Below are 24,659 nucleotides of genomic sequence, written 5' to 3'. Positions count from 1 at the left end.
GACGTGGTGGATGCGGTGGTGTTTCCGTGGCAACACCAGATGCCAGTCCTGGAGCAGCGTGACCCAGCGCGGGAGGCCGAAGTAGGAGTGGCTCCACTTATGAATCTGATTGGTCAGCGTCACAAAAACTGCCAAGGCGAAGACGTAGCAGTCCCGGGGGTAGGACGCCGCCAAGGCCTCTGGAAGGGGACGCAGACAAAGACGTTTACACAGAAGAAGAAGGAGGAGGAGGAGAGAGTTAATAGAATAATTGATCAAACTGTTTAGTGTGATGAGGAGGGAGGTGCTCCCACAGAGAGGATGACGAGAAGATGAAGAGGATGAGGAGTGGAAAGATCTGGAAGATGAGACGATGTGGAGACAGTTTGTAACGTAACATCCTGCGCTGATGCGAAAATCACACGACGGGTTTTACATGAGAGGAGCGACGAGAGCTGAGCCCTCACTGAGTCACTAAGACTGAGCTTTAGATGGTACGGTATCGACACCTGCCTCGACACCTGTACCGTCATCTGTATCGACATCTGTATCGACATCTGTATCAACACCTGTATCGACACCTGTATCAACACTTGTACCGTCATCTGTATCGACACCTGCCTCGACACCTGTACCGTCACCTGTATCGACACCTGTATCGACACCTGTATCGACATCTGTATCAACACCTGTATCGACACCTGTATCAACACTTGTACCGTCATCTGTATCGACACCTGCCTCGACACCTGTACCGTCATCTGTATCGACACCTGTATCGACATCTGTACCGTCATCTGTATCGACACCTGTATCGACATCTGTATCGACACCTGTATCGACATCTGTATCGACACCTGTATCGACATCTGTATCGACATCTGTATCGACACCTGTACCGTCATCTGTATCGACACCTGCCTCGTATCAACATCTGCATCGACATCTGTATCGACATCTGCATTGACATCTGTATCAACATCTGCATCGACATCTGTATCAACATCTGCATCGACATCTGTATCGACACCTGTATCACCATCTGTATCACCATCTGTATCGACACCTGTATCAACACCTGTATCGACACCTGTATCGACACCTGTATCAACATCTGTATCAACACCTGTATCGACACCTGTATCAACACCTGTATCAACACTTGTACCGTCATCTGTATCGACACCTGTATCACCATCTGTATCAACACTTGTATCGACACCTGTATCACCATCTGTATCAACACTTGTATCGACACCTGTATCGACACCTGTATCCCCATCTGTATCGACACCTGTATCACCATCTGCATCGACACCTGTATCGACACCTGTATCAACACTTGTATCGACACCTGTATCGACACCTGTATCCCCATCTGTATCAACACTTGTATCGACACCTGTATCGACACCTGTATCACCATCTGTATCGACACCTGTATCCCCATCTGCATCGACACCTGTATCGACACCTGTATCGACACCTGTATCCCCATCTGTATCAACACTTGTATCGACACCTGTATCGACACCTGTATCCCCATCTGTATCGACACCTGTATCCCCATCTGCATCGACACCTGTATCGACACCTGTATCCCCATCTGTATCGACACCTGTATCGACACCTGTATCGACACCTGTATCCCCATCTGTATCGACACCTGTATCGACACCTGTATCCCCATCTGTATCAACACTTGTATCGAGACCTGTATCGACACCTGTATCCCCATCTGTATCAACACTTGTATCGACACCTGTATCGACACCTGTATCCCCATCTGTATCGACACCTGTATCGACACCTGTATCGACACCTGTATCCCCATCTGTATCGACACCTGTATCGACACCTGTATCACCATCTGTATCAACACTTGTATCGACACCTGTATCGACACCTGTATCCCCATCTGTATCGACACCTGTATCACCATCTGCATCGACACCTGTATCGACACCTGTATCAACACTTGTATCGACACCTGTATCGACACCTGTATCCCCATCTGTATCAACACTTGTATCGACACCTGTATCGACACCTGTATCACCATCTGTATCGACACCTGTATCCCCATCTGCATCGACACCTGTATCGACACCTGTATCGACACCTGTATCCCCATCTGTATCAACACTTGTATCGACACCTGTATCGACACCTGTATCCCCATCTGCATCGACACCTGTATCGACACCTGTATCCCCATCTGTATCGACACCTGTATCGACACCTGTATCGACACCTGTATCCCCATCTGTATCGACACCTGTATCGACACCTGTATCGACACCTGTATCCCCATCTGTATCGACACCTGTATCGACACCTGTATCCCCATCTGTATCAACACTTGTATCGAGACCTGTATCGACACCTGTATCCCCATCTGTATCAACACTTGTATCGACACCTGTATCGACACCTGTATCCCCATCTGTATCGACACCTGTATCCCCATCTGTATCGACACCTGTATCGACACCTGTATCGACACCTGTATCGACACCTGTATCGACAGCTGAATGAATGAAAAGGGACTATAAACTATCGGCGCTGAATCAACAGGATAACATTCTGCATCCCCAGTACCAGCAGTCTAACATCTCCTGTGTTACAGCTTTTATAGTTATTATTTTGTGCCCTTTTCATTTGAGGATTTTACAGGTATACCCGTCACCTGGCAGCTTGTGGTACGTTTGGATGGTTATCAACGTGCATTCTGGATCAACCTTCAGACAAATAAAAAGCATGAATGTGTCTTAAGTTTAATCTTGAAGATGTGCTAGTCGGATTCCTGCGCCTGCATCTCTCATCCCTCCTGAGGTGGAAGTAACGGATGGCAGCGCGTCAGCAGCCACCGAGGAGCAGCTGTAAACAGCCGTTCTGCAGGATTACATCCATGTAAACTATTGTTGACACCTGAACTGCACGCGGATGCGGACGCAGCTCGTCGGTTCGTCTCTGCCGCAGTCCGTCAGAACGTCCGTACCGCTGCGACGACTCCTGGTATTCACTGGAGTCTTCCGTGGGCATGACTTACAGCTGTCCTCTTTGTCCCCCCATCCCCCCCCTCCCCTCTTTTCTGGTTAAAACCACAATCTCTTGACCCCGGTTCAAGTGCAGACATGACAGCTGGAGATGTCAGCTTCCCCTCTTTACCTCTGCCTCTGTCTTTGTCTGGTGACCGCCTGACACCGTGAGGAGCTTGACATGACAGGTTTAGATGTCATCTAACCGCTACGTGACCCCGCGCTGCCCCCACCCCGTGTGCTGTCCCGCGCCCCGTCTCCTCTCAGCCGCTGTCTCAAACTCTTAGTGGTGACCTCTTCAGGTGCAGACATGACAGGTGTAGATGTCACGGCGTCTCCGTCTCTGTTCTGTGACCTCATGACTCCCTGCAGTGGCTGACATGACATGTGTGGATGTCACCCACGGACGGACCGCACCCCCCCTCCCATGTTCTCTCGCCCCCCACCCCCCCTATCAACCTCTTTTTCCATCTGGATCTTTTACAGTGACATTGGTCACTTGTCCAACTGCATCCAGGAGTTTCACCTGAAACCTGATTTAAGTTTTAACATGATTTCCTTTTTATTTCTTTTATTTGATTAAAACGTCACAAAGCAAGAAAAAACCAAATGGCATGAAATAAAGATCAGAAACCTGGAAATAAAGTTTTATATAAAGAAACTGGGAGGAAATAAACAAACAATATCACTATTATCATTGTTTATCTTCATTACTATTTTAATCATATTAAAATATGAGAAAATTTAGATATTAACATTATCAAATCTATTATATTTACTACCAGTAATCTTATTGTTTAATAAGTATAGAGTTATAGTCTAAATTTTATGAATTATTATTAGTATTGTTGTTATTATTTGTAATTTTTATTATTAATATTATTACTATTAATAATAATAATAATAATAACAATAACAATAATAATATATTATTAATAATAATAATAATTATAATTATAATCATTATAATTATAATTATAAATAATTCTGTCATAACCAGCTCATTTATTTATTTATTTCTATTTAAATGTTTTTGTTCTTACTAAAGTCAACGGTAATAAATTTATTTATTTTAACCGGCGAAACATTATGAAGAAAATTCTTATTTACAACGTTGTCCTGGTAACGGACAAAAGAAAGAAAAAAAACCCAAAAAAATTAATAATGTCAAACTGCTGTATGACAACGTTACACTAGAAACGAAATAAACGGGTGTCTTCTTACTAAAGTACGAAGTATCCATGGTAACAGGCGTGTGTTCCGTGTGCAGCTGTGAGCTTCTGGAAACATCTCCGGTCTGCAAGCGAAGACGCTGCAGCTGCACAACCTGTTGCACGTCTGTGGTTTCCGTTCTTCGTCTCCGGTTTGTTCTGACTTCATGTTTCCATGTCATGAGGTGTTGACACTTCGCCATGACGACGCAGCGATGCGGGAACGTCCCCGCTTGTTGACACGTCACCCTGTCTGCTGTTTGTTTCGCCCTTCAGCCTCCAGCTGAGCTGATGTTTATCAGAGGCGCTGACTTGCAGATGCCTGCAAGCAGCTTAAAGCTGCAGCACGGCGTGCGCCGCCACCTTCAACCCCGCTAACCGATGTCAACGCCCCCGCTCTCCTCCCATTAGTGACCTTTCAGCTCAAGTCGAAGTGCAGACATGACAGGTGGAGAAGTCACCTCCCCAATAACAGCTTCCTCTGTTTCTCCTGCTGATCCTCTTCCTCCCGTCCCTCCCTCCCTGCTCTGCTCTCGCCGGGTCAGGGCTCATGATTACAAGCAAACCGGCCCCACGCCGCCCCACAACTTCACACACTTCGGCACCTTGCAGCACTAAGACACTCCTGCAGGTTGTTCCGGAGTGGAGCCGACCTTCTCTTTACAGGTTTGTGATAGTTAGACTCATTTTCCTGCGTAGGACTAAAACACCACAGTTCAACCGGCGAGGTACCGACCTGGTGTGCATGTGAGGAACTTGTAGGCCATGTGAGCCAGCGGGAGGATGGGGATCATGCAGTTGTCACCGTTAGTTTCGATGAAGTCGTGGCGAGTGATGGCCGTTGGGTCGATGTGATGCTCCCTGAACGGTCGTATGAACGCCTGCGAAAGCAGAAACAGAGGAAAATCATGCAGTGGAAGCAGATAAAATAGTTCCTTGGCGTATTCCTCCACCGGCTAAGCTTCTGTAAGACAGGAAGGACTGTAGATGATTTACGGAGTTGGAATGGAATTTATGCATCAACCTGCAGATAAATCTACTTTCTGGAGGAGTAACGTCCCGTTAAACACATCGAAGCACCAATTCAGTGGTCAGAGATGAGACGTTTGGATCGAACGTGAAGAGAGTCTGACACGGTTTGTTGTAGAAACGTGGAAAATGGAGGAAAACTGCTCCTCTCCAGGCCGAGATGCTGGCAGAAACGCCGAGTTGTTCAACAGCTCAACTTTATTCAGAAAAACACTTTAACTGAACAGAAGTTAAAGTTAAAACACATAAAACCATTTTAAAGCAGCTGAAAGTAAAATCCTTAGAAATAAGGAAACAATAAAAGTTCGTTAAGCCGGGTGGAGTGTCGTAAACACAGACGGGTTTTCAGCAAAGTGGCACCCAGAGGCCTGGAAACCTTCAGAAGCAGCAGATCGGCTGATCCCAGGCTTCCGGCTGGTAAAGTCGCTCAGAGAGGAACTGCCGAGCAACATCACTCAAGGACCTAAGAACAGATAACAGAATCTTAAAATGAACTCCAGCAGAGCTCCAACCAGGACGCCAGCAGCTGCTTTCTGGAGAGAAAAGTTCAGCTCTGGAAAAACCTGATCCACCAGCCGGAGACTGCAGCTGGGATGGAGAACGCCTCTCCGCACGCACGGCGTAGAAGACGAGCGCGGCTTCGACAGGCTTGTAGGGAGATCTGAGGTCACTTCCTGCAGAAACAACCCAGTCGACCACCACTGTGATGAAACCATGGAAACAAGACGCTGCCGTGTGGCTGGGCAGCTGGATGATGTGCAGAAGCTGTTCCTGTCAAACAACCACCACTAAAGACCTCTGGAGCTTCAGTTTTATTTGTTTTAAAAGCCACGCGGCCCTGGACGGCATGAGGAGACAGAAAAGTCCAGATTCAGGCCAGAAATGTGAAAAACTGAACAGAATCCTGATAAAACAGAAACACGTCTGCAGGTTTGCTTTGTTCCTCCAACCTGAGGAAGCTGCTGATATCCATCACTAAATCATCCTAATGATATCACCTGACAGCTTTATATCAGAAACCATTCATTATACTCAATCATACTGATTTTTGTTTTTCACTTTTATTTTGTAGCATATTTAAATGATCGTGTATTTATTTTATGGAGTTTATCTCCTGTTGTCCTCACGGTCTGCTTGTCTACTGTCTTGTTTCGCTCTCTTTTCCCTCTGTTGCACCTTACATACGACGTCTCTTCACCTGCTGGAGGTTTATGCAGACTTGTAAACGCACAACTAAATACACAAATGATCCCAGCTCTCAGCAGACAGACACAGCCTGTGTCTGTGTGGAGCAGTTCTGGCTGAAAAGGGTCCAACCTGGTGCTGGAAGGCGGACCTGATGGAGTGACGGGGAATATTTATCTTACATCCTCGTACATGGACCAGTGAGTATTTATTATAAGGTCTTCTCATTGCAGAAACAGTTTATTTCAGATGTTTTTCTTCATCCAAATCAAGGCTGAAAGCGTGCAGATGTTCTCTGCACACCAAGAACCCCAGAAGCACATTTTCAGCATCCTAATAAAGTAGGAAGCAGCGGTCTGCCCGCGTTCACACTCTGATACGCAGAAATGACCCACAGAAAGATGGAAAACACACTGCAGACCCCACCTGCGCCGTGCAGAGGCAGACACCTGTCTGCGACGGCGTGGGGGTCTCAAATGAAAGACCGGGTCTGAATCTCAGAAGCTCAAAGAGGACAAAGAGAAGCCCCCCCCCCCACACACACACACACACGCAGGATAAAGGTAATTTATTTCCCTAGGTGGAAAGAGTGAGAAAGGGAGGTTTGCATGTGCTTCTGTGCTGTGCTCTGTGTGTGTGTGTGTGTGTGTGTGTGTGTGTGTGTGTGTGTGTGTGTGTGTGTGTGTGTGTGTGTGTGTGTGTGTGGAGATGGAAACATCAGCATGAAAACTCATTACTGCCATGTTAGCTGTTTGGAACAATGGCAGCCGCCCGTCGGTTGATACTTCCAGCGTTTCTGACGACACCTATCTGTTGACATCTTTGTAATTACGTGTCCATCTCTGTTCCCATCTGCTCCCCCCCTCCTCCCCCCCAGCCATCACCCCCTCCTCTCACCCGCCCTCAGCCAGATGAAAGGCCGGCTAAGCCGTGGAGGTCGTGCCGAGCGGGGCGGCTCCCAGTTAACGGCGGGCCGACGGTCGCTGCGTGTCCTCTAATCCCACACCGTTTAACGGCCTGCCTCGCACGACGTCCGTTAATCACCAGCTCACACCGCCCATCACCCCGGCAACCGGTGCTGCCCCACTGCTTGGGACGACGTGTCCTCCACCCCTTTTTTTTTTAGTTCTATTTTATTTTTGTCCTTCCCTCCTTTTTTCCGACTAAATCTTCCTGTTTTTTCTTGGTTTGTTTCCATTTTTGAGACCAAATCTTTCGCTTCTTCACATCACATCCCCGTTTTTCAGTCCACTCTCGTTCCAATGCATCAGACTTTCCAGGAAATACATGTTTGTTGAAGATGTTATAAGAAAGAAAATTTAAAAAAGAAAGTGAGGAGGATCTTCAGACACATCCCTGAACTGGAAGCACATCTGGTACATTTCAGTGTGAATTGAGCATCATTGGGAACTAATGAGCATGACTTTGTCCTTAAAGTGGTGTCATTAGAGGACTGCTAAATCCTTGTTGAGTCAATTAAAGCTCAAAGACATGAGGAGTGAAGGAATACAGCGTGGCCCGGAGCCTCACCAAGGAATTGTTGGAACCACGGCGGGGAAATCGTGGAGCTTTAAGATGGAGCTGCACTTCTGCTGCTGTGGAGAAAAGAAGGCTCATATCAAAGCCAGTGATGTTATTTCTAACTGGAAAAATGAAAATAAACAGTTTTATATAATTTCTGAGCCCAAACATGTGGAAGTTTATATGATGAAGGTGCCTCCGAAAACAAAATGTCACACTTAGATATTTCCTTTGAGCTCCTTCTGCTTTAATTCCAGCTTTTTCTGTCACTAGCTGCGTTTCCACTACATTCATTTAAGGAAATAAAAGCGATATTTGTAAGTTTTGACAAACAACAATTGTGATTTTAAGCTGTTTTGGCTGAACAGTGTTTAAGCCTTAGTTTTCCTAAAATCGAGTCAGCCATACAAAGTAGCCACTTTGTCTTATTTTGGAGTTCTCTACTTGTTGCGGACAATTTGCGACGGCTTTTATACCTCATTTTCTGTTCTAAAACTCTAAAATCTTTGACATCTTTAAATTAACTGGTCACATCTGGGGACACGTAAATGCAAAGAAAGTGTTTTAGTTACAATTTTGCAATATATTTCTATATCAAAGCGTCTGAAAAAACCTCCTCATGAGAAACTTTTTTAGCAATATTTCAGTCTTTTTTTTCTAAATGTAGATGTTTCCATTTGCGTTTTCTCAACTGAGATATTTAGATTTTGTGCAATTCTCGGTGTAACTTGGAAACGGAGTTACTGACTGAATGCATATCAACCATAGACTGTATATAAAAGATGGACGGAGCCTTCGTGACATCACCCGTAGGTTTCTGAAGAGCTGAATTGAAGCTCGGTGGGCGGTTCCTACCATCACCATCTTGGCAGGGGCATGCGTGTCGTCTCACCCGGAAAATACAAATATGGGCAAAGAGGTGGAACTGAGAGGGGGCTGTGAGCGTCATGGCGGATGATTGACATCAAGCGAACTCCAAGCTGCCTGTAGCTAAGAAAGTTGTTAACCAGCTAAAAACCGCGGTTGTTCTACATTCTGCTGACTTGAAGCGGGAGATCCGGTGCCTGTCAATCAAAAGGACACGCCCCCAAATTTCGAGATTAACTTTTAAACGGGCGAGTTAGAAAAAGATTCACTCCTCCCACACAGTACGTAAACCTGACCTATTAAACCGAAAATGGATTTTTGAACCAGGCTGTAAACTTGTTTATTTCTGCTGTAAACGTGTTTATTTCTGCTGTAAATGTGTTTATTTCTGCTGTAAACGTGTTTATTTCTGCTGTAAATGTGTTTATTTCTGCTGTAAACGTGTTTATTTCTGCTGTAAATGTGTTTATTTCTGCTGTGAACATGTTTATTTCTGCTGTAAATGTGTTTATTTCTGCTGTAAACATGTTTATTTCTGCTGTAAATGTGTTTATTTCTGCTGTAAACGTGTTTATTTCTGCTGTAAACATGTTTATTTCTGCTGTAAATGTGTTTAATTCTGCTGTAAACATGTTTATTTCTGCTGTAAACGGGTTTATTTCTGCTGTAAATGTGTTTATTTCTGCTGTGAACATGTTTATTTCTGCTGTAAATGTGTTTATTTCTGCTGTAAACATGTTTATTTCTGCTGTGAACATGTTTATTTCTGCTGTAAATGTGTTTATTTCTGCTGTAAACGTGTTTATTTCTGCTGTAAACGTGTTTATTTCTGCTGTAAATATGTTTATTTCTGCTGTGAACGTGTTTATTTCTGCTGTAAACATGTTTATTTCTGCTGTAAATGTGTTTATTTCTGCTGTAAACATGTTTATTTCTGCTGTAAATGTGTTTATTTCTGCTGTAAACGTGTTTATTTCTGCTGTAAACGTGTTTATTTCTGCTGTAAACATGGTTATTTCTGCTGTAAACGTGTTTATTTCTGCTGTAAATATGTTTATTTCTGCTGTAAACATGTTTATTTCTGCTGTAAACGTGTTTATTTCTGCTGTAAACATGTTTATTTCTGCTGTAAACATGTTTATTTCTGCTGTAAATATGTTTATTTCTGCTGCTAATGTGTTTATTTCTGCTGTAAACATGTTTATTTCTGCTGTAAACGTGTTTATTTCTGCTGTAAACGTGTTTATTTCTGCTGTAAACGTGTTTATTTCTGCTGTAAATGTGTTTATTTCTGCTGTAAACGTGTTTATTTCTGCTGTAAATATGTTTATTTCTGCTGTAAACATGTTTATTTCTGCTGTAAACATGTTTATTTCTGCTGTGAACATGTTTATTTCTGCTGTGAAGTTGGTCTTTTTAACATGGGAGTCTATGGGGATTTGCTCTGTTTTGCCCCTAGTGGATGAAGGGGGAACTGCAGTTTTATGCACTTCTGCATAGGCTTCAGTTTTAACCGCCGGAGGCTCCATCCATCTTTCATATACGGTCTATGATATCACCTCAGTGATGATTTCAGTGATATTTTCTTTGATCCAGGATCCACAGATCCATACAAGACAATATAACATGCTGATTTAACAAAATCTCTAATATTCATATCGAACCATGAAATATTAGAATCTAACTTTTATCCCCAAACCTTTCTGAGCGCAGATCTTTATGTTAAAGGATCAAAAAGCTCAATGTGTCATTAGCAACATTTTGTCCCGTTCTCAACCATGATGGAATCCAACATTTAGTTGTTTCCATAATTTACTTAATTTCTGTGTATTGTTACTTTAATGTTTTATGCAAAACACTTAAATAGTCCTTTATTGTCTACTTCCAGACTGGTCTAAATGCTACTCCTACTGGGGACTTCTACTGGGGAGCAGAAGGGAAGATGAGAAAACTCTTAGGAGTCAAAGCAGCTTCTGTGACTTATATTTTCACCTGTTTTATTTTCAGAATGTAACAGGATCAAAAGGTAAATAACAAAAACATAGATATACCTTTAAAAAACTTTGTTTCTATCGGTATCTAATGGCTTTAGCAGAGTAACTGTCCTGTTTTATCCTCCTAGAAAGAAACACAGTTGTGCTCATATTTATTCATCCCCTTTCATTAAAGGAAAAAACAGCAGACTGTAAAATAAAATGAAATAGACTAAAGTAATAAATTAAAATTTTATGAAAATCATTACATTATTTTCTAATTCTGGTTCAACAGAAATAGTTTCTTAAAAAGCAAATAAATAAGATAATTTATGACATATTCCATCAGTCATAAACTAATATTTAGTTGAACAATCCTTTAATGTTTCCGCTCCAGTCAGGTGTTTTCTGTTCCTCCCAGTCAGAATTCTGCACCTGTTGACAGGTATTTTGTCCCACTGTTCAACAGAAAAGTCTCTAATTTGTCCAGGACACATTTGTTTGTTTTGTTTTCTTTCTTCAACTCAATTAAATAAATAAAAAAGTGTCTTATATTTCTAAATTATATTTTTGCAAACTTTAGTTCTTGTTCCTTTTTTAGGTCTCCAGTTATTTTAGTGATTGTTGTAAATTCAGCCTTTTCTTTAATGAAAGGGGATGAAGACATATGAGCTCAGCTGTATTTCTCTCTACTTGCTGATGGTTCACATAGATTCGCAACTGCCACCCTTTTCACTACGGTGTCTCTGAATGGACAAACAACCATATGTGAGGCTCTGCAGTAAAACTTCAGTGGCGACTTTGTTCGATAAGAACTAGAGCACCGTTTGGGAGAAGTAACACCTTAAAGGGACCATAGAAGAAGACAGACTTGGAGAAGTTGCCTTTCATGCAGTCATCGCTGCACCTGAAGCCGCTGGGTTCATTCGCACAGGAAAATATGTTGACGTCTGGAAGAAGTTTGGTCCCTAAAGGCCACCGTACATCCACTACTGTGAATGGCCATGAGGGAGAAAAGCTTTGAAAAATCGTAGCAGCAGGTAGAAAACCCCAGAATAACGCTACGTGGCTGCCTCGCAAAGGCCGCCATTCTCTTTAAATCTCGTCAGCTGGACGAGATTTGACAAGAACTGCGGCTTATGCTCGAAGTAAACACCGTTCAATGGAAACACCTGCAAATGACACTTGTTGTTAATCAAAACTAGAAAAATTTCTTTTACTTTGCTATAAAATGTAACAGAAACGCAGCTGAAATGTGATCAAACTTATGATTTACAGGCCTCGTGACAACACATGTTGGGTTATTCTGCTGAATAAATGTGTGATTTGCGAACTAAAGCTCTGAAAAGCACATCCTCAGAACCTGACCGGTTGCAGAAGAAGCTGCTTCCAGCAGAAGGACGTCGTCACGGTAGCGGCTTTACGCCGGTCGGGATTATACGGCAAACATTTAAAGTCAACGTGTAAAAAACAACATGCATTAATGTTTCTGCACTGTCTCGCACCCCGAGCTGCTACGCAGAGAGGGCTCGACTATTAAAGACAACAGGAAGCAAAGTAAAGACGAGGACATGTAAACACAAGACGTACAGAAGACGACAACAACAACAAATAAGGAAGAAGAACAGTAGCTTGAAATGTTCCTTCTGTACCAGCAGCCGCTGTTAGCCTCAGGTGTTCTGCTTCGCGCTCCTCTTTCATATTCAAACTAACCTTAAATGGGAGCACAAGCCGGCTTTATTCTCACTCTACACACACCACACACACACACACACACACACACATACATACAAGTGAAGTGTAGGTTTTTTCTTCCCGCACACATAAACACACTTAATTTTCCAGCGGCCTATTGTCACCCCTCTGTTCTCTGCAAAAGTCCATTCTTCTCTTCCAGTAAAAGTCTTTATTAGGGGTCTCCTACGGCGTCCCACACGCCATGCAAATCTGTGATCGCTGCTAAGCCTTTGGTCCCGGTAACTACCCCGAACCTCAACACATCATAAACACACACACACACACACACACACACACACACACACACACACACACACACACTGCATTCAGCAGGCACAACGAGTACCGCGGCTCCAACTGGTCTGAGACCACAGTTTACAGAACTCAGAAAGTCATACGTGATGTGATCTGACTCAGAGACAGGACACACACCTCCAGACCCGAACCAGCTGATCAATCTGGAACCAATTAAATCAATAACAGAATTTTGTTCTGTTTGTTTCGGGTGATGTCACATGACTCCACCTGACAATTCTCCCCTCACACTTTGTCAGGGGGTGTGAGTTCTTTTCAGGATCCACCAGAGGGAGCCAGAGGAACCATTTTCTGGAGGATGTTTTCACCACAGGTGTGCAGACCTGCACACCTGTAGAGAATTAGAGATCTTCTGCCAGCACTATATCTGCAGCTGATTGCCAGTCCTTCGTCGCTTGAGCGTTGAGCCTCTGTGGTAAAACCTAAGCCCTCCAGCGAGTTCCTGTATCCTCTAACGTTTGAGAGACTTTACAAATTCTTGTTTTTCTTCCCAGAGACACTCCTTTGTGAACTCTCCAGAGCTACCTGCGATTTCCCTCCCAGCAGCCAATCATCACCAGCAACCACTCCCTACCAATAACCTGGCTTTCTCTCCACTGGCTATCCTCCGGATCCGATCAGCTTGTCGCTGCCTATCTGCCCTCCACCGAAAGGACCCTCACTGGCACCCACTGCCAACATCCATCCTCTCGGACCTCCTGACACCACCCGAATTCACGGCAACTCCGAAACAAGTAGGACACCTTCACTTCCCTGAGAATTATTCCATCATTTCCATTACTCATACATCTATCTTTGCAGAGAACCCCGCCTTCGGGTCTTTCCGGAACCATCCCCTCAGTTCACCAAATAAACCATTTTCACATTCTCCAGATTGCTTAATTGTGCATGTGGGTCCAACATCTTCACACCATGACAGAACGCTCAAGCCACTCTGACCCAGCAGAAGCAATACGGAGAACTCTCTCAGAACAACACTCCAGAATTCAGTCTCATGAGACCGCTTTACAGACCCTTGGTGAACAGCAGAACGCAACTCTCCAACGTCTGGAACAGATTACACATCTTCTGCAGAACCTCCAAACTCCTCCACCTCAACCTGTTGCTCATCCTGAGGTATCTGTCACACCCTTGGTTTCTCCACCCCCCCGCGACATTGCCATCCCACTCCTGAGAAGTTTTCTGGTGAGTTGGTGGGTTTTTGTTACAATGCTCACTTGTGTTTAATCGGGCCCCGATGATGATGCAAAGATTTCTTACATTCTGGGATTGTTGACTGGCAAGGCATTAAAATGGGCAGAGAGCCGTTTCCAGGCGTATCAAGATTTTGGATGTTCATTTCAGGAATTTATTCATGAATTCAAAGCCACGTTTGATCTGGTAACGGATAAATCGGCTTTAACAAGTGGTTTGTGGAAGCTACGACAGGGACAGTGCCCGGTGGCCGAATTTGCTATCGAATTTCGCACCCTAGCCGCGGCTTCTTCCTGGAACACAACAGCCTTGAAGAGTGCATTTTTTTCATGCCTTAAATGATCTGATAAAGGATGAACTGATTGTGCTAGATGAACCTGATTCCTTGGATGATCTTATCAGTCTAGCAGTTAAGATGGACAACAGGCTGAGAGAGAAGAGTAAAGACAGAATGAGGCGAAATGGGTCAGGTAAATCACCTAGCAGATCCCTTTCTGTGTCTATGCAACCCCAGCCCACTGAGTTCATCCTGTACGGAACCTGAAACCATGCAGCTTGGCAGAACTCGCCTTTCCCCAGAAGAGCGACAGAGGCGTATAGAGGCAAAGTTGTGCATTTATTGTGGCAACTCAGGACACTTTATTGCTGCTTGTCCAAAGAGGTTAAACTGATGAGTCCTCCTGTTGCCGCAGGAGTTCAGGAGGACAAGAATCTCCCTGCGAAATCTCACCGTTTCTGTTTACCTGCAAATCTCCTGATCCACCATAAATCTGTTTCTCTCAGTGCCCTAATTGACTCCGGTTGTGAGCGCACAGTTATTGACCAGACTTTTGTTCTGCAACATAATGTTGAGACCGAGCCACTGCCATCTCCCCTTAAGGTCGCAGCTCTCGATGGCCGTCCCCTCCCTCACATCACTCATAGAACAAAGCCGCTCCATCTTGTGTCCGGCAACCATCATGAATCCATTTCCTTTTACGTTTTTTCCACTTCATCTTCGCCCATTGTGTTAGGTTTCGATTGGCTGGAGAAACACAATCCACACATTAATTGGTCTGACCAGCGGGTGGAATCCTGGTCCGCTTTTTGTCACTCTTCTTGTCTTCAGTCAGCCATTCTTCCCTCTTCCTTGTCTATGGATAATGTGGAGGAGCATCCTGACCTCTCTGGAGTACCTGAGGAATACGCAGACCTCAGGCAGGTGTTCAGTAAGAGCAAAGCTCTTTCCCTACCACCACACCGGCCTTATGACTGTGCCATAGACATTCTTGCCGGAGCTCCTCTGCCGTCTAGCCGACTCTACAACATTTCTCGTCCAGAAAGGGCCTCACTGGAGCAATACATCAAGGATTCCTTAGCTGCTGGAATAATCCGCCATTCTTCATCTCCTCTTGGAGCAGGGTTTTTCTTCGTGTCCAAAAAGGATGGAACACTTAGACCGTGCATCGATTACAGGGGTTTGAATCAGATTACAGTGAAGAATAAGTATCCCCTTCCTCTAATTACATCTGCTTTTGAACAGGTTCATGGCGCTACTGTTTTTTCTAAACTGGACCTTTGAAATGCATATCACCTTATCTGTATTCAACAAGGGGATGAATGGAAAACCGCCTTCAAGACCCCGATTGGCCATTTTGAGTATCTAGTGATGCCTTTTGGACTCTGCAACGCACCCGCTGTGTTCCAAGCCCTCGTTAACGACGTCTTCCGTGACTTTCTGAATGTATTTGTGTTTGTCTATCTAGATGACATTTTGATCTACTCTAAGACCCTCAGTGAACACAAGCACCATGTTCGTCAAGTCCTGCAACGCCTTTTGGAGAATAGGCTCTTTGTGAAAGCTGAGAAATGTGAATTTCATCTATCCTCTGACTTTCCTTGGTTACATTTTTGAGGGTGGGCAGGTTCGCACTGATCCTGAGAAAACCAAAGCGGTCCGGGATTGGCCCATTCCCCAGACACGGCAACAGCTACAGAGGTTTTTGGGCTTCGCAAATTTCTACCGCCGGTTCATCCGGAATTACAGCCAAACTGCTGCTCCTCTAACGGCTCTCATGTCCACCAAGGTCCCTTTTTCCTGGACCCCTGATGCTACCAAGGCATTTTCTGACCTCAAGGACAAGTTCTCGCATGCTCCCATTCTTGTGCAACCAGATCCTATGAAACACTTCGTTCTGGAGGTGGATGCTTCTGATGCAGGTGTAGGGGCTGTATTATCCCAACGTTCAGGCTCTGATTCCAAACTTCGGCCCTGCGCTTTTTTTTTTTCCCGGCGCTTGTCCATCACGGAGAGAAACTATGATGTAGGTGATCGTGAGCTTCTTGCCATCAAATTAGCTCTGGAGGAGTGGCGGCATTGGTTAGAGGGAGCTGAACATCCTGTATTGATTTGGACGGACCACAAGAATCTTATCTCCAATCTGCCAAAAGGTTGAATCCTCGCCAGTCCCGTTGGTCACTGTTTTTCTCCCGTTTCAACCTTGTGATTTATCGTCCTGGTTCCAAGAACACCAAACCTGATGCTCTGTCCCGTCAATTTTGCCCTGTCGACAATGACAAGTCCCCCTCTCCTATTCTTCCTTCCAGTTGCACCATTGGTACACTCACCTGGGAGATCGAGAATCTCATGAAAAGAGCCCAACAGACTGAGTCAGCTCCAGGTAATGTTCCGGCCAACCGTGTTTATGTTCCCGCTTCTGTGAGGTCCCGTCTCATTCACTGGTTCCATACGGCCAAGTTCTCGTGTCACCCTGGAATAAGTCGCACAGTTTCCCTGATCACACGTAGATTCTGGTGGGCCACAATCCAGAGACGTTCGTGAATACATCCTGGCCTGTCCTGTTTGTGCTAGAAATAAGACTGGTAACAGACCTCCTGCTGGTTTGCTGCAGCCACTACCCACTCCCTCCAGACCTTGGTCTCACATAGCCGTGGACTTTGTCACTGGTTTGCCTGTCTCTAAGGGTATGACAGCCATCCTTACGGTTGTTGATCGTTTTTCAAAGGCCTGCCACCTCATAGCACTGAAGAAGTTGCCTACCTCTTTTCAAACTGCTCAACTCCTTGTCAAACATGTGTTTCGCTTACATGGCATTCCTCAGGAGATCCTCTCAGATCGTGGTCCCCAGTTTGTTTCTCAAGTCTGGAAACATTTCTGTTCTGCGTTGGGAGCCAAGGTCAGTCTCACTTCAGGTTATCACCCTCAGTCTAATGGCCAGACAGAGCGACTGAACCAGGAACTGGAAGCTGCCCTCCGCTGCGCCACGTCCACTGACCCTTCGAACTGGAGCCAACACTTGCCCTGGATTGAGTATGCGCACAATTCTCATGTTTCTTCCGCCACAGGCCTCTCCCCATTTGAGATCTCCTTGGGTTATCAGCCACCCCTTTTTCCTGCTGATGAGACGGACATATCCGTCACCTCGGTGCGTCACCATATCCGCCGCTGCAGGCGAGTCTGGTCTGACACGATTGCTGCTCTCCACCGCTCCGCTGAACAGAACAAGCGTTTTGCTGATCGCCACAGACTCCCCGCTCCTCTGTATGCTCCAGGCCAAAAGGTGTGGTTGTCCTCACGTGATGTGCCGTTGAAGTCTATGTCCAGGAAGCTCTCCCCCAGGTTCATTGGGCCCTATGAGGTTCTCTCCATCGTCAGCCCCTCTTCCGTCCGTCTTCGCCTCCCTGGTCATTTGCGCATCCATCCCACCTTCCACGTGTCCCAGCTTAAGCCGGTGCTGTCTAGCCCTTTGTGCCCTCCTTCCGAGCCCCCTCCTCCCGCCCTGGACGTTGCTGGCCACCCTTGTTTTGCTGTCCGCCGGATTGTTGCTGCTCGTCGACGGGGTCGTGGTTGGCAGTACCTTGTTGACTGGGAGGGTTATGGCCCTGAGGACTGCTCGTGGGTGCCCCGGTCTTTCATCATGGACCCCTCATTGATCACGGATTTTGAGGCTTCTCGGCCATCGTGCTCTTCTGGACCGCCTGGTGGCGGTCGTTGAGGGGGGGGTGGTGTCAGGGGGTGTGGGTTCTTTTCAGGATCCACCAAAGGGAGCCAGAGGAACCATTTTCTGGAGGATGTTTTCACCACAGGTGTGCAGACCTGCACACCTGTAGAGAATTAGAGATCTTCTGCCAGCACTATATCTGCAGCTGATTGCCAGTCCTTCGTCGCTTGAGCGTTGAGCCTCTGTGGTAAAACCTAAGCCCTCCAGCGAGTTCCTGTATCCTCTAACGTTTGAGAGACTTTACAAATTCTTGTTTTTTTTTTTTTTTCCAGAGACACTCCTTTGTGAACTCTCCAGAGCTACCTGCGATTTCCCTCCCAGCAGCCAATCATCACCAGCAACCACTCCCTACCAATAACCTGGCACTCTCTCCACTGGCTATCCTCCGGATCCGATCAGCTTGTCGCTGCCTATCTGCCCTCCACCGAAAGGACCCTCACTGGCACCCACTGCCAACATCCATCCTCTCGGACCTCCTGACACCACCCGAATTCACGGCAACTCCGAAACAAGTAGGACACCTTCACTTCCCTGAGAATTATTCCATCATTTCCATTACTCATACATCTATCTTTGCAGAGAACCCCGCCTTCGGGTCTTTCCGGAACCATCCCCTCAGTTCACCAAATAAACCATTTTCACATTCTCCAGATTGCTTAATTGTGCATGTGGGTCCAACATCTTCACACCATGACACACTTCAGTTTCATTTGCACCCAATGTCACCAGCTGCATATTCCCAGGCATCCTCTACGCTGGCAGCATTGCTAGGCAACACATCCCGCAGAGGGCAGTGCCGAGTTCAGAGTTCCCTCCGAGTTCTAGCGTCAGACAACAGCAAACATGGTGAAGGCCAGTTTCCACCAGGTGGGTCTACGCCGCGGTCTTCAGGCCAATCCCACCAGCAGTTTGCCTCCCGCCTCGGTGGTGAAAGCACGGCGGCGCTGCCGTTGCTTCGCTAAAATACGAAGCTCTTCAAATTAAACTGCTTTGAAACCACGTCGGATCGTTCTGGCAGGACGTTTACGAGAAGCAAAGTGGACCCAGTTAGTTTGAAAAGTAAAAGCCTGCATTTCCAGATTGGATGACGTTTTACTCTGAAACACCCATGTTTCCTCATTACTGGCGACACTGAGCCATCAGGTGACAGAGGGTCTCACTGTGGACAGTGAGATGTTTGTTCTTTTAAAATAAAATTACAAATACAGGAAAATAAAAAATAAAATGTACAAATACAAATAAAATATAAAAATAAAATTTACAAATGGAGGTAAATAAAAAAATAAAATAAAATAAAATGCTATAAAACTTACAAATGCAGGTAAATCAAAATGTACAAATACAGATAAATAAAATGAAATAAAATTACAAATGCAGGAAAATAAAAAATGAATGAAATGTACAAAGATAGGTAAATAAAAAATATATGTATATACAAATACAAGTACATAAAACAAAATAAATAAAATGAAATTTACAAATGCCAGTAATTAAAATAAAATAAACTAAATAAAATAAACTTTTGCATAAAATTCAAACATAAAAATGAAAACGTTCAGCATGGAAGCATCAGCTTCAGCTGAGAAGTAAACAGCTGTTATAATTATGTAAACAAACAGAGAGCTGCTATGTTGATTCTTTTTGATGTCTCATTCTAAAAACAGCAAAGAAGAAACAACTCGCACATGCTCCAAGCTTCATATTTAACTTCTATAATAAGCATCTGTGAGAGATTTTCTGTGTTGCAGCAGCAGCAAAGTTCAAGTAGCGAATTACATGAATTTTAATCAAATTGAAAAACACTGCAGCATTATTAATCATGCACCGAGATAAACGTGTGCAGCATGAATAATAATTCCTCTAATTGGAGTGTTTCAGCTCTCAAAATACACATTAGCTTTAACATTTCAACAAATCATTTGTTTATGAATAATACATACATACAAAATCAGTAGATACAAAACACACACACACACACACACATTCACATCCCATTAATCAAAACAAAGTGAACCAATCTGCAGGCTGCAGCTGATCTCCTGATTTTAATTGGATGAAATGAGGATAACCTTTACTCTAATTGGCTGAGCGAAACGGAGCAAATGTGTAAATGTTAATGTGATCACGTGTGTGAATTAGTGCACACGCATGTTGCACTTGTCCTGTGGCACCGTACAGTTACACTTGTGGAGATTCAAGGTGAGGTTGCTCACATTACACATGTCTGTGTGTGTGTGTGTGTGTGTGTGTGTGTGTGTGTGTGTTGCAGGCCATGGACATTACTGTCCACGAGGAGTTCTTTATATGACAGTAGCCCTTCATTTCAAGTCTTACAGCTCTGGAGGAAAGGGTGTAACCACCTCGCTGCCATGGCGACACAGCGCCGGGAGAGACGGGACACCAAAGGGACAGTGAAGCAACACGGCAACATTTCTTTCCTCTGTGATTCAGACATTATAAACGAATCTCACACATTATAGATTTCTTCAACCACAAACCGACCTGCTGGTGAAGTAAAACACTGAAGACAGGATGGAGACATGGAGCTCATGCTTAGTTACAGAAACACATCCACACGTCCAAACTCTGGAAGACGTCTGTCGGTTTTAGTAGAAGTTAACTTCACGGTTACCTTAGCAACCATTGTCACTTCCAGACGGTTTTACTCACTCTATCACTTTAAACTCCAACACAGAACAACTCCACCGGTGATCCTCAGTCGTTGTCCTTGATGCTGCTGTCCTGCAGCTTTTCCAAGTCTCCCGCTGCAACACACCTGATTGAAATCAATGTGTATTTAGCAGACATGTGCAGAGCTTGTCTGAGTCTGAAACAGGTGTTTTCCAGCAGGATCACTTGGAAAATCTGCAAGACAAGGAGTGAGGAGCCCTGATCTATACCAACCAGCCCCTTTTTCAGGTTCAGTTCAGCTGCCTGTTCACACAACTATCTCATCAGCCAATCACATGACAGCAACACAACGCATTTATTCATGTAGACATGATGAAGACGAGATGCTAAAGTTCAAGCAGAAGATTGGATCATTGTGCATTTACCATATAGAGTCTACATGTTGCAGCTGGACTGTTTGCAGATCAGCTACAGTGTCAACTATCCATCACAGTCAACAGAACCTGCTGATGATATCACCAAAAGCGCGGGGGGGCGCCAGAGTTTTAAGAGTTCAGAGCTGAGTAAGTAAGTAGGCTCTTTAGAGGCTAGCCAGTTTAGGAAGAGCAGCAGTACACTAATCTGAGCAAATACTGGAACTAGGCTGTATTTTTGTGTCTTAACATGTAATTCTGATGAGAACCGGGTTACTTTGTGAAGGACGCTGCTTATATGTTGTTCTTGGTTGTTCCACTTCAGCTGTGAATGAATGTCAACTGGACTTTCTTCCTCCTGTGTTTCTCTGTTCTGGTTATCACCGTAACTAATCCCAAACTAACATGCAAAACAAATTAACTTAAAGGCTGCCAGATGAGATATGTTCATCGGTAACCTCTAACGTAGTCAGTCCAGATCTCCCTTCTGCCATCAGTGTCTGGAAACGGCAGCAGATACCAGGTTACCGCCGCAACACACAAAACGTTCGTCAGATTAGCCTGTAGATTGCCATGTTGTGGATAAAAATTTGGTACATGTTACTTACCTGGTTTATTACAGATTATTAATATAAAGAGAAAACATAAAGGGTCCTAAGACGGCGCCCTGCTGCACCACTTGACTGTGAGGAAAAGGGAGGAGAAACCAGACAAACGGACACAGTGGCTCCCATCTACCAAATGAAATCTTTGGCAACCATTTCCATGCAGGGCTGGGCATTTATTGATTTGGACGTGAGCGTAGGATACGATCAAATCTCAGGACATGTCTGAGATGATAAATGTAAGTTTGAGTTGGTGTGGATCTGCGGTGCCGCACAGCAGACCCTGAAAATTAAGATTAAACAAAGCTCAAACTGTAATCTAAACATAACCAGACACATATTCAGCCCTTAGAATAACCCTAATGGCAAAAACATATTGCAATATATTCCCAAAGCATATAAAATAAAATGGCTTAGTGATAGCTTGGAGCGAACACTGATGTGGTCAGAATGATTTGGGAAAATAAGAAATATGATAAAAAGCCTAAATCCACATGAAAATTTCTAGAGGCCATTTATGTGTTTTTGTTTTCTTTTATGAGAAATGACTGTTATGGAAGTTAAATTATTTTTTGTATTATATTTTAGTATACTAGGTTATATTACAATTCATTTAAAGTTATTAGCTTTTTGATGAGTGTGAGAACGGTGAGGGAAGACAGGTAATTTATGTCACGTCCGGGGGTGGGTTTTTTTTGTTGTTGGAAATCGGTGTCAGGTGATGTGAGACAGGATGAAATCAATTTTTGACCACTTTCAGGTGTTTTGTTGGTTTCTAGTTAACTGGAACAAATATATGACACACTTTTATTCTATTTTTATGTTTAAAGAAAAACAAATTACTTATAATTTTGTAAATCCTTTCCCTTTTCTTTTTTTTTTATTTAGACTTTTTTTTATTTTCCCTTTAATTGATACATCACTATTAAATCTTATCAATATGTCTTTAGTGACAGGATATGTACCACAGTCATTTAAAACTGCTATAATCAAGCCTTTACTTAAAAAGCAATCTCTGGATCCAGAGGTGATAGCTAATTATAGACCTATATCTAATCTCCCGTTTATGTCCAAAATTCTGGAGAAAATAGTTTCAGCTCAGCTACATGCCCACCTGAGCAGAAATAATTTATTATTTTTATGCTCCCTTTAGGCAAAATTATTAGACAACATGGAATAAACTTTCATTGTTATGCAGATGATACTCAGATATACTTATCCTTTAAACCAGATGAAACAAATCAGCCCAATAGGCTACAAAATTGTCTCATAGACATAAAGACTTGGATGTCTAGAAATTTTCTCCTCTTAAACTCAGATAAGACTGAAGTAATTCTCGTTGGATCTGAAAAACTCAGAGCTAAATTTTCCGGTTTTGTAATGAACCTGGATGGCATTACTTTAGCTTCCAGTGCTACAGTGAGAAACCTTGGAGTAATATTTGACCCTGACCTGTCCTTTGGCCCACATATTAAGCAGGTTACTAAAACAGCCTTCTTTCATTTACGTAATATAGCCAAAATTAGGGACATTCTGTCTCAGAGTGATGCAGAAAAACTGGTTCATGCTTTTGTTACTTCGAGACTAGATTACTGTAACTCTCTATTACTGGGCTGTCCTAAATATGCCCTGAAAAGCCTTCAGCTGATCCAGAATTCTGCAGCCAGAGTCCTGACCAGAACCAGCAGGAGAGATCATATTTCTCCAGTTTTAGCCTCTCTTCACTGGCTGCCTGTTGAATCTAGAATAGAATTTAAAATCCTTCTCCTTACATATAAAGCCCTCCACAACCAGGCACCACTATATATCAAAGACCTCATAGTTCCTTATATACCAAGCAGAGTACTTCGTTCGCAGACTGCAGGCTTACTTGTGGTTCCTAGAGTCTCAAAGAGCCAAGCAGGAGGCAGAGCCTTTGGTTATCAGATGTGTTCTCATTTCCTCACTCATTTAATACACCGTCAACGGTGTATTAAATGAGTGCAACACCGTCGCACTGTCGCAAACAGTGATGTTTCAAAACCTAAAACCCCGGTTACACATGTCCCCATGCAGACGTGCAAACAGAGTTCGCACAACTTCACTTTGGTCAGAGAATTTTAAAAGAATCATATTTGATTGCAGAAATCTGTGTTTTTGTGTGGATAACAGGCCGAATCAGAGACAAATATCTTTGTTTTGTGAGATAGCTGCTAAATGTAGACAGGCCTGAGGGCGGTGGGTTAGTTAAAAGGGTAAAAACATCAGACAGATTAGTCAAATATTGTTTACAATCCAAACTCTTCCTAAAACCAGACTAATAGTTTGTTATAATGTTATTTGTGTCTAAAACTCACACATTTTTCAAGACTTTAGGTCAGGACACAAAGCTTTGAAATCAAGTTGTTTGTTTACTTCAGTTTTTTTCCCCATTTTCTAGCAAATGAAACGTAAAAGCTGATTTTGTAAAATTCTGTTTCATTTAAGGCTCAGGTTAAGCATGCAGGGTTAGAAAGAGTCCAGCTTGTCGGGACGAGCTGCTTTTCAGTGTCTAACAGGAGATACTGTGGAAAGTGTTCTGGAAGAAGAACTTTTGCCTGGTTTTCTATGTGCATGCTCACCTTGCCAATAACAGGGATGTCCACAGATCCCCAGGTATCTGCACCCCAGTGCACCATCCCCGACGCAAAATCTGCCGTCACTATTCCAAGGACTGGCACAAAAGCAACAGAGAGGACAAGAAAGCATTAGCAACACGTGAAATCTTCTGGTGGTTTGGTGACTTTTCTGACTGCCAGCTCACCGATGCCCAGGATGATCTTGTAGATGTGGATGGTGGAGAAGTGAAGCAGGAGGAAGGAGAAGTTGATGACGAAGAGGAAGAGGCACAGAATCACACAAACCCACTCCTGGAGTCGTTTACCTGCAGCGGAAAAAGTCAAATTATTCATCAAAGCATTGAGGGAAGCTGAGGATGC

At 44.0% G+C, this 24,659-nt stretch overlaps 1 protein-coding gene across 1 annotated transcript in view; it reads right to left on the bottom strand.

Moving 5' to 3' along the window:
• Positions 1-24,659, bottom strand: part of LOC306771125 (plasmanylethanolamine desaturase 1) — a 60,691-nt gene that overhangs the window by 7,562 nt on the left and 28,470 nt on the right. The window contains exons 2-5 of the mRNA XM_079260196.1: positions 24,485-24,604; positions 24,303-24,394; positions 4,968-5,112; positions 1-179 (exon numbers count right to left, since the gene is read on the bottom strand). The exon at positions 1-179 is cut by the window's left edge and continues 34 nt beyond it. Of these exons, the coding sequence (XP_079116322.1) occupies positions 1-179; positions 4,968-5,112; positions 24,303-24,394; positions 24,485-24,604 (536 nt within the window). The remainder of the gene's footprint in view (positions 180-4,967; positions 5,113-24,302; positions 24,395-24,484; positions 24,605-24,659) is intronic.

Source organism: Telmatherina bonti (assembly GCF_933228915.1).
Source record: "Telmatherina bonti genome assembly, chromosome: 2".
NCBI classification, from domain to species: Eukaryota; Metazoa; Chordata; class Actinopteri; order Atheriniformes; family Telmatherinidae; genus Telmatherina; species Telmatherina bonti.
This window is presented reverse-complemented; position numbering and strand designations above follow the sequence as displayed.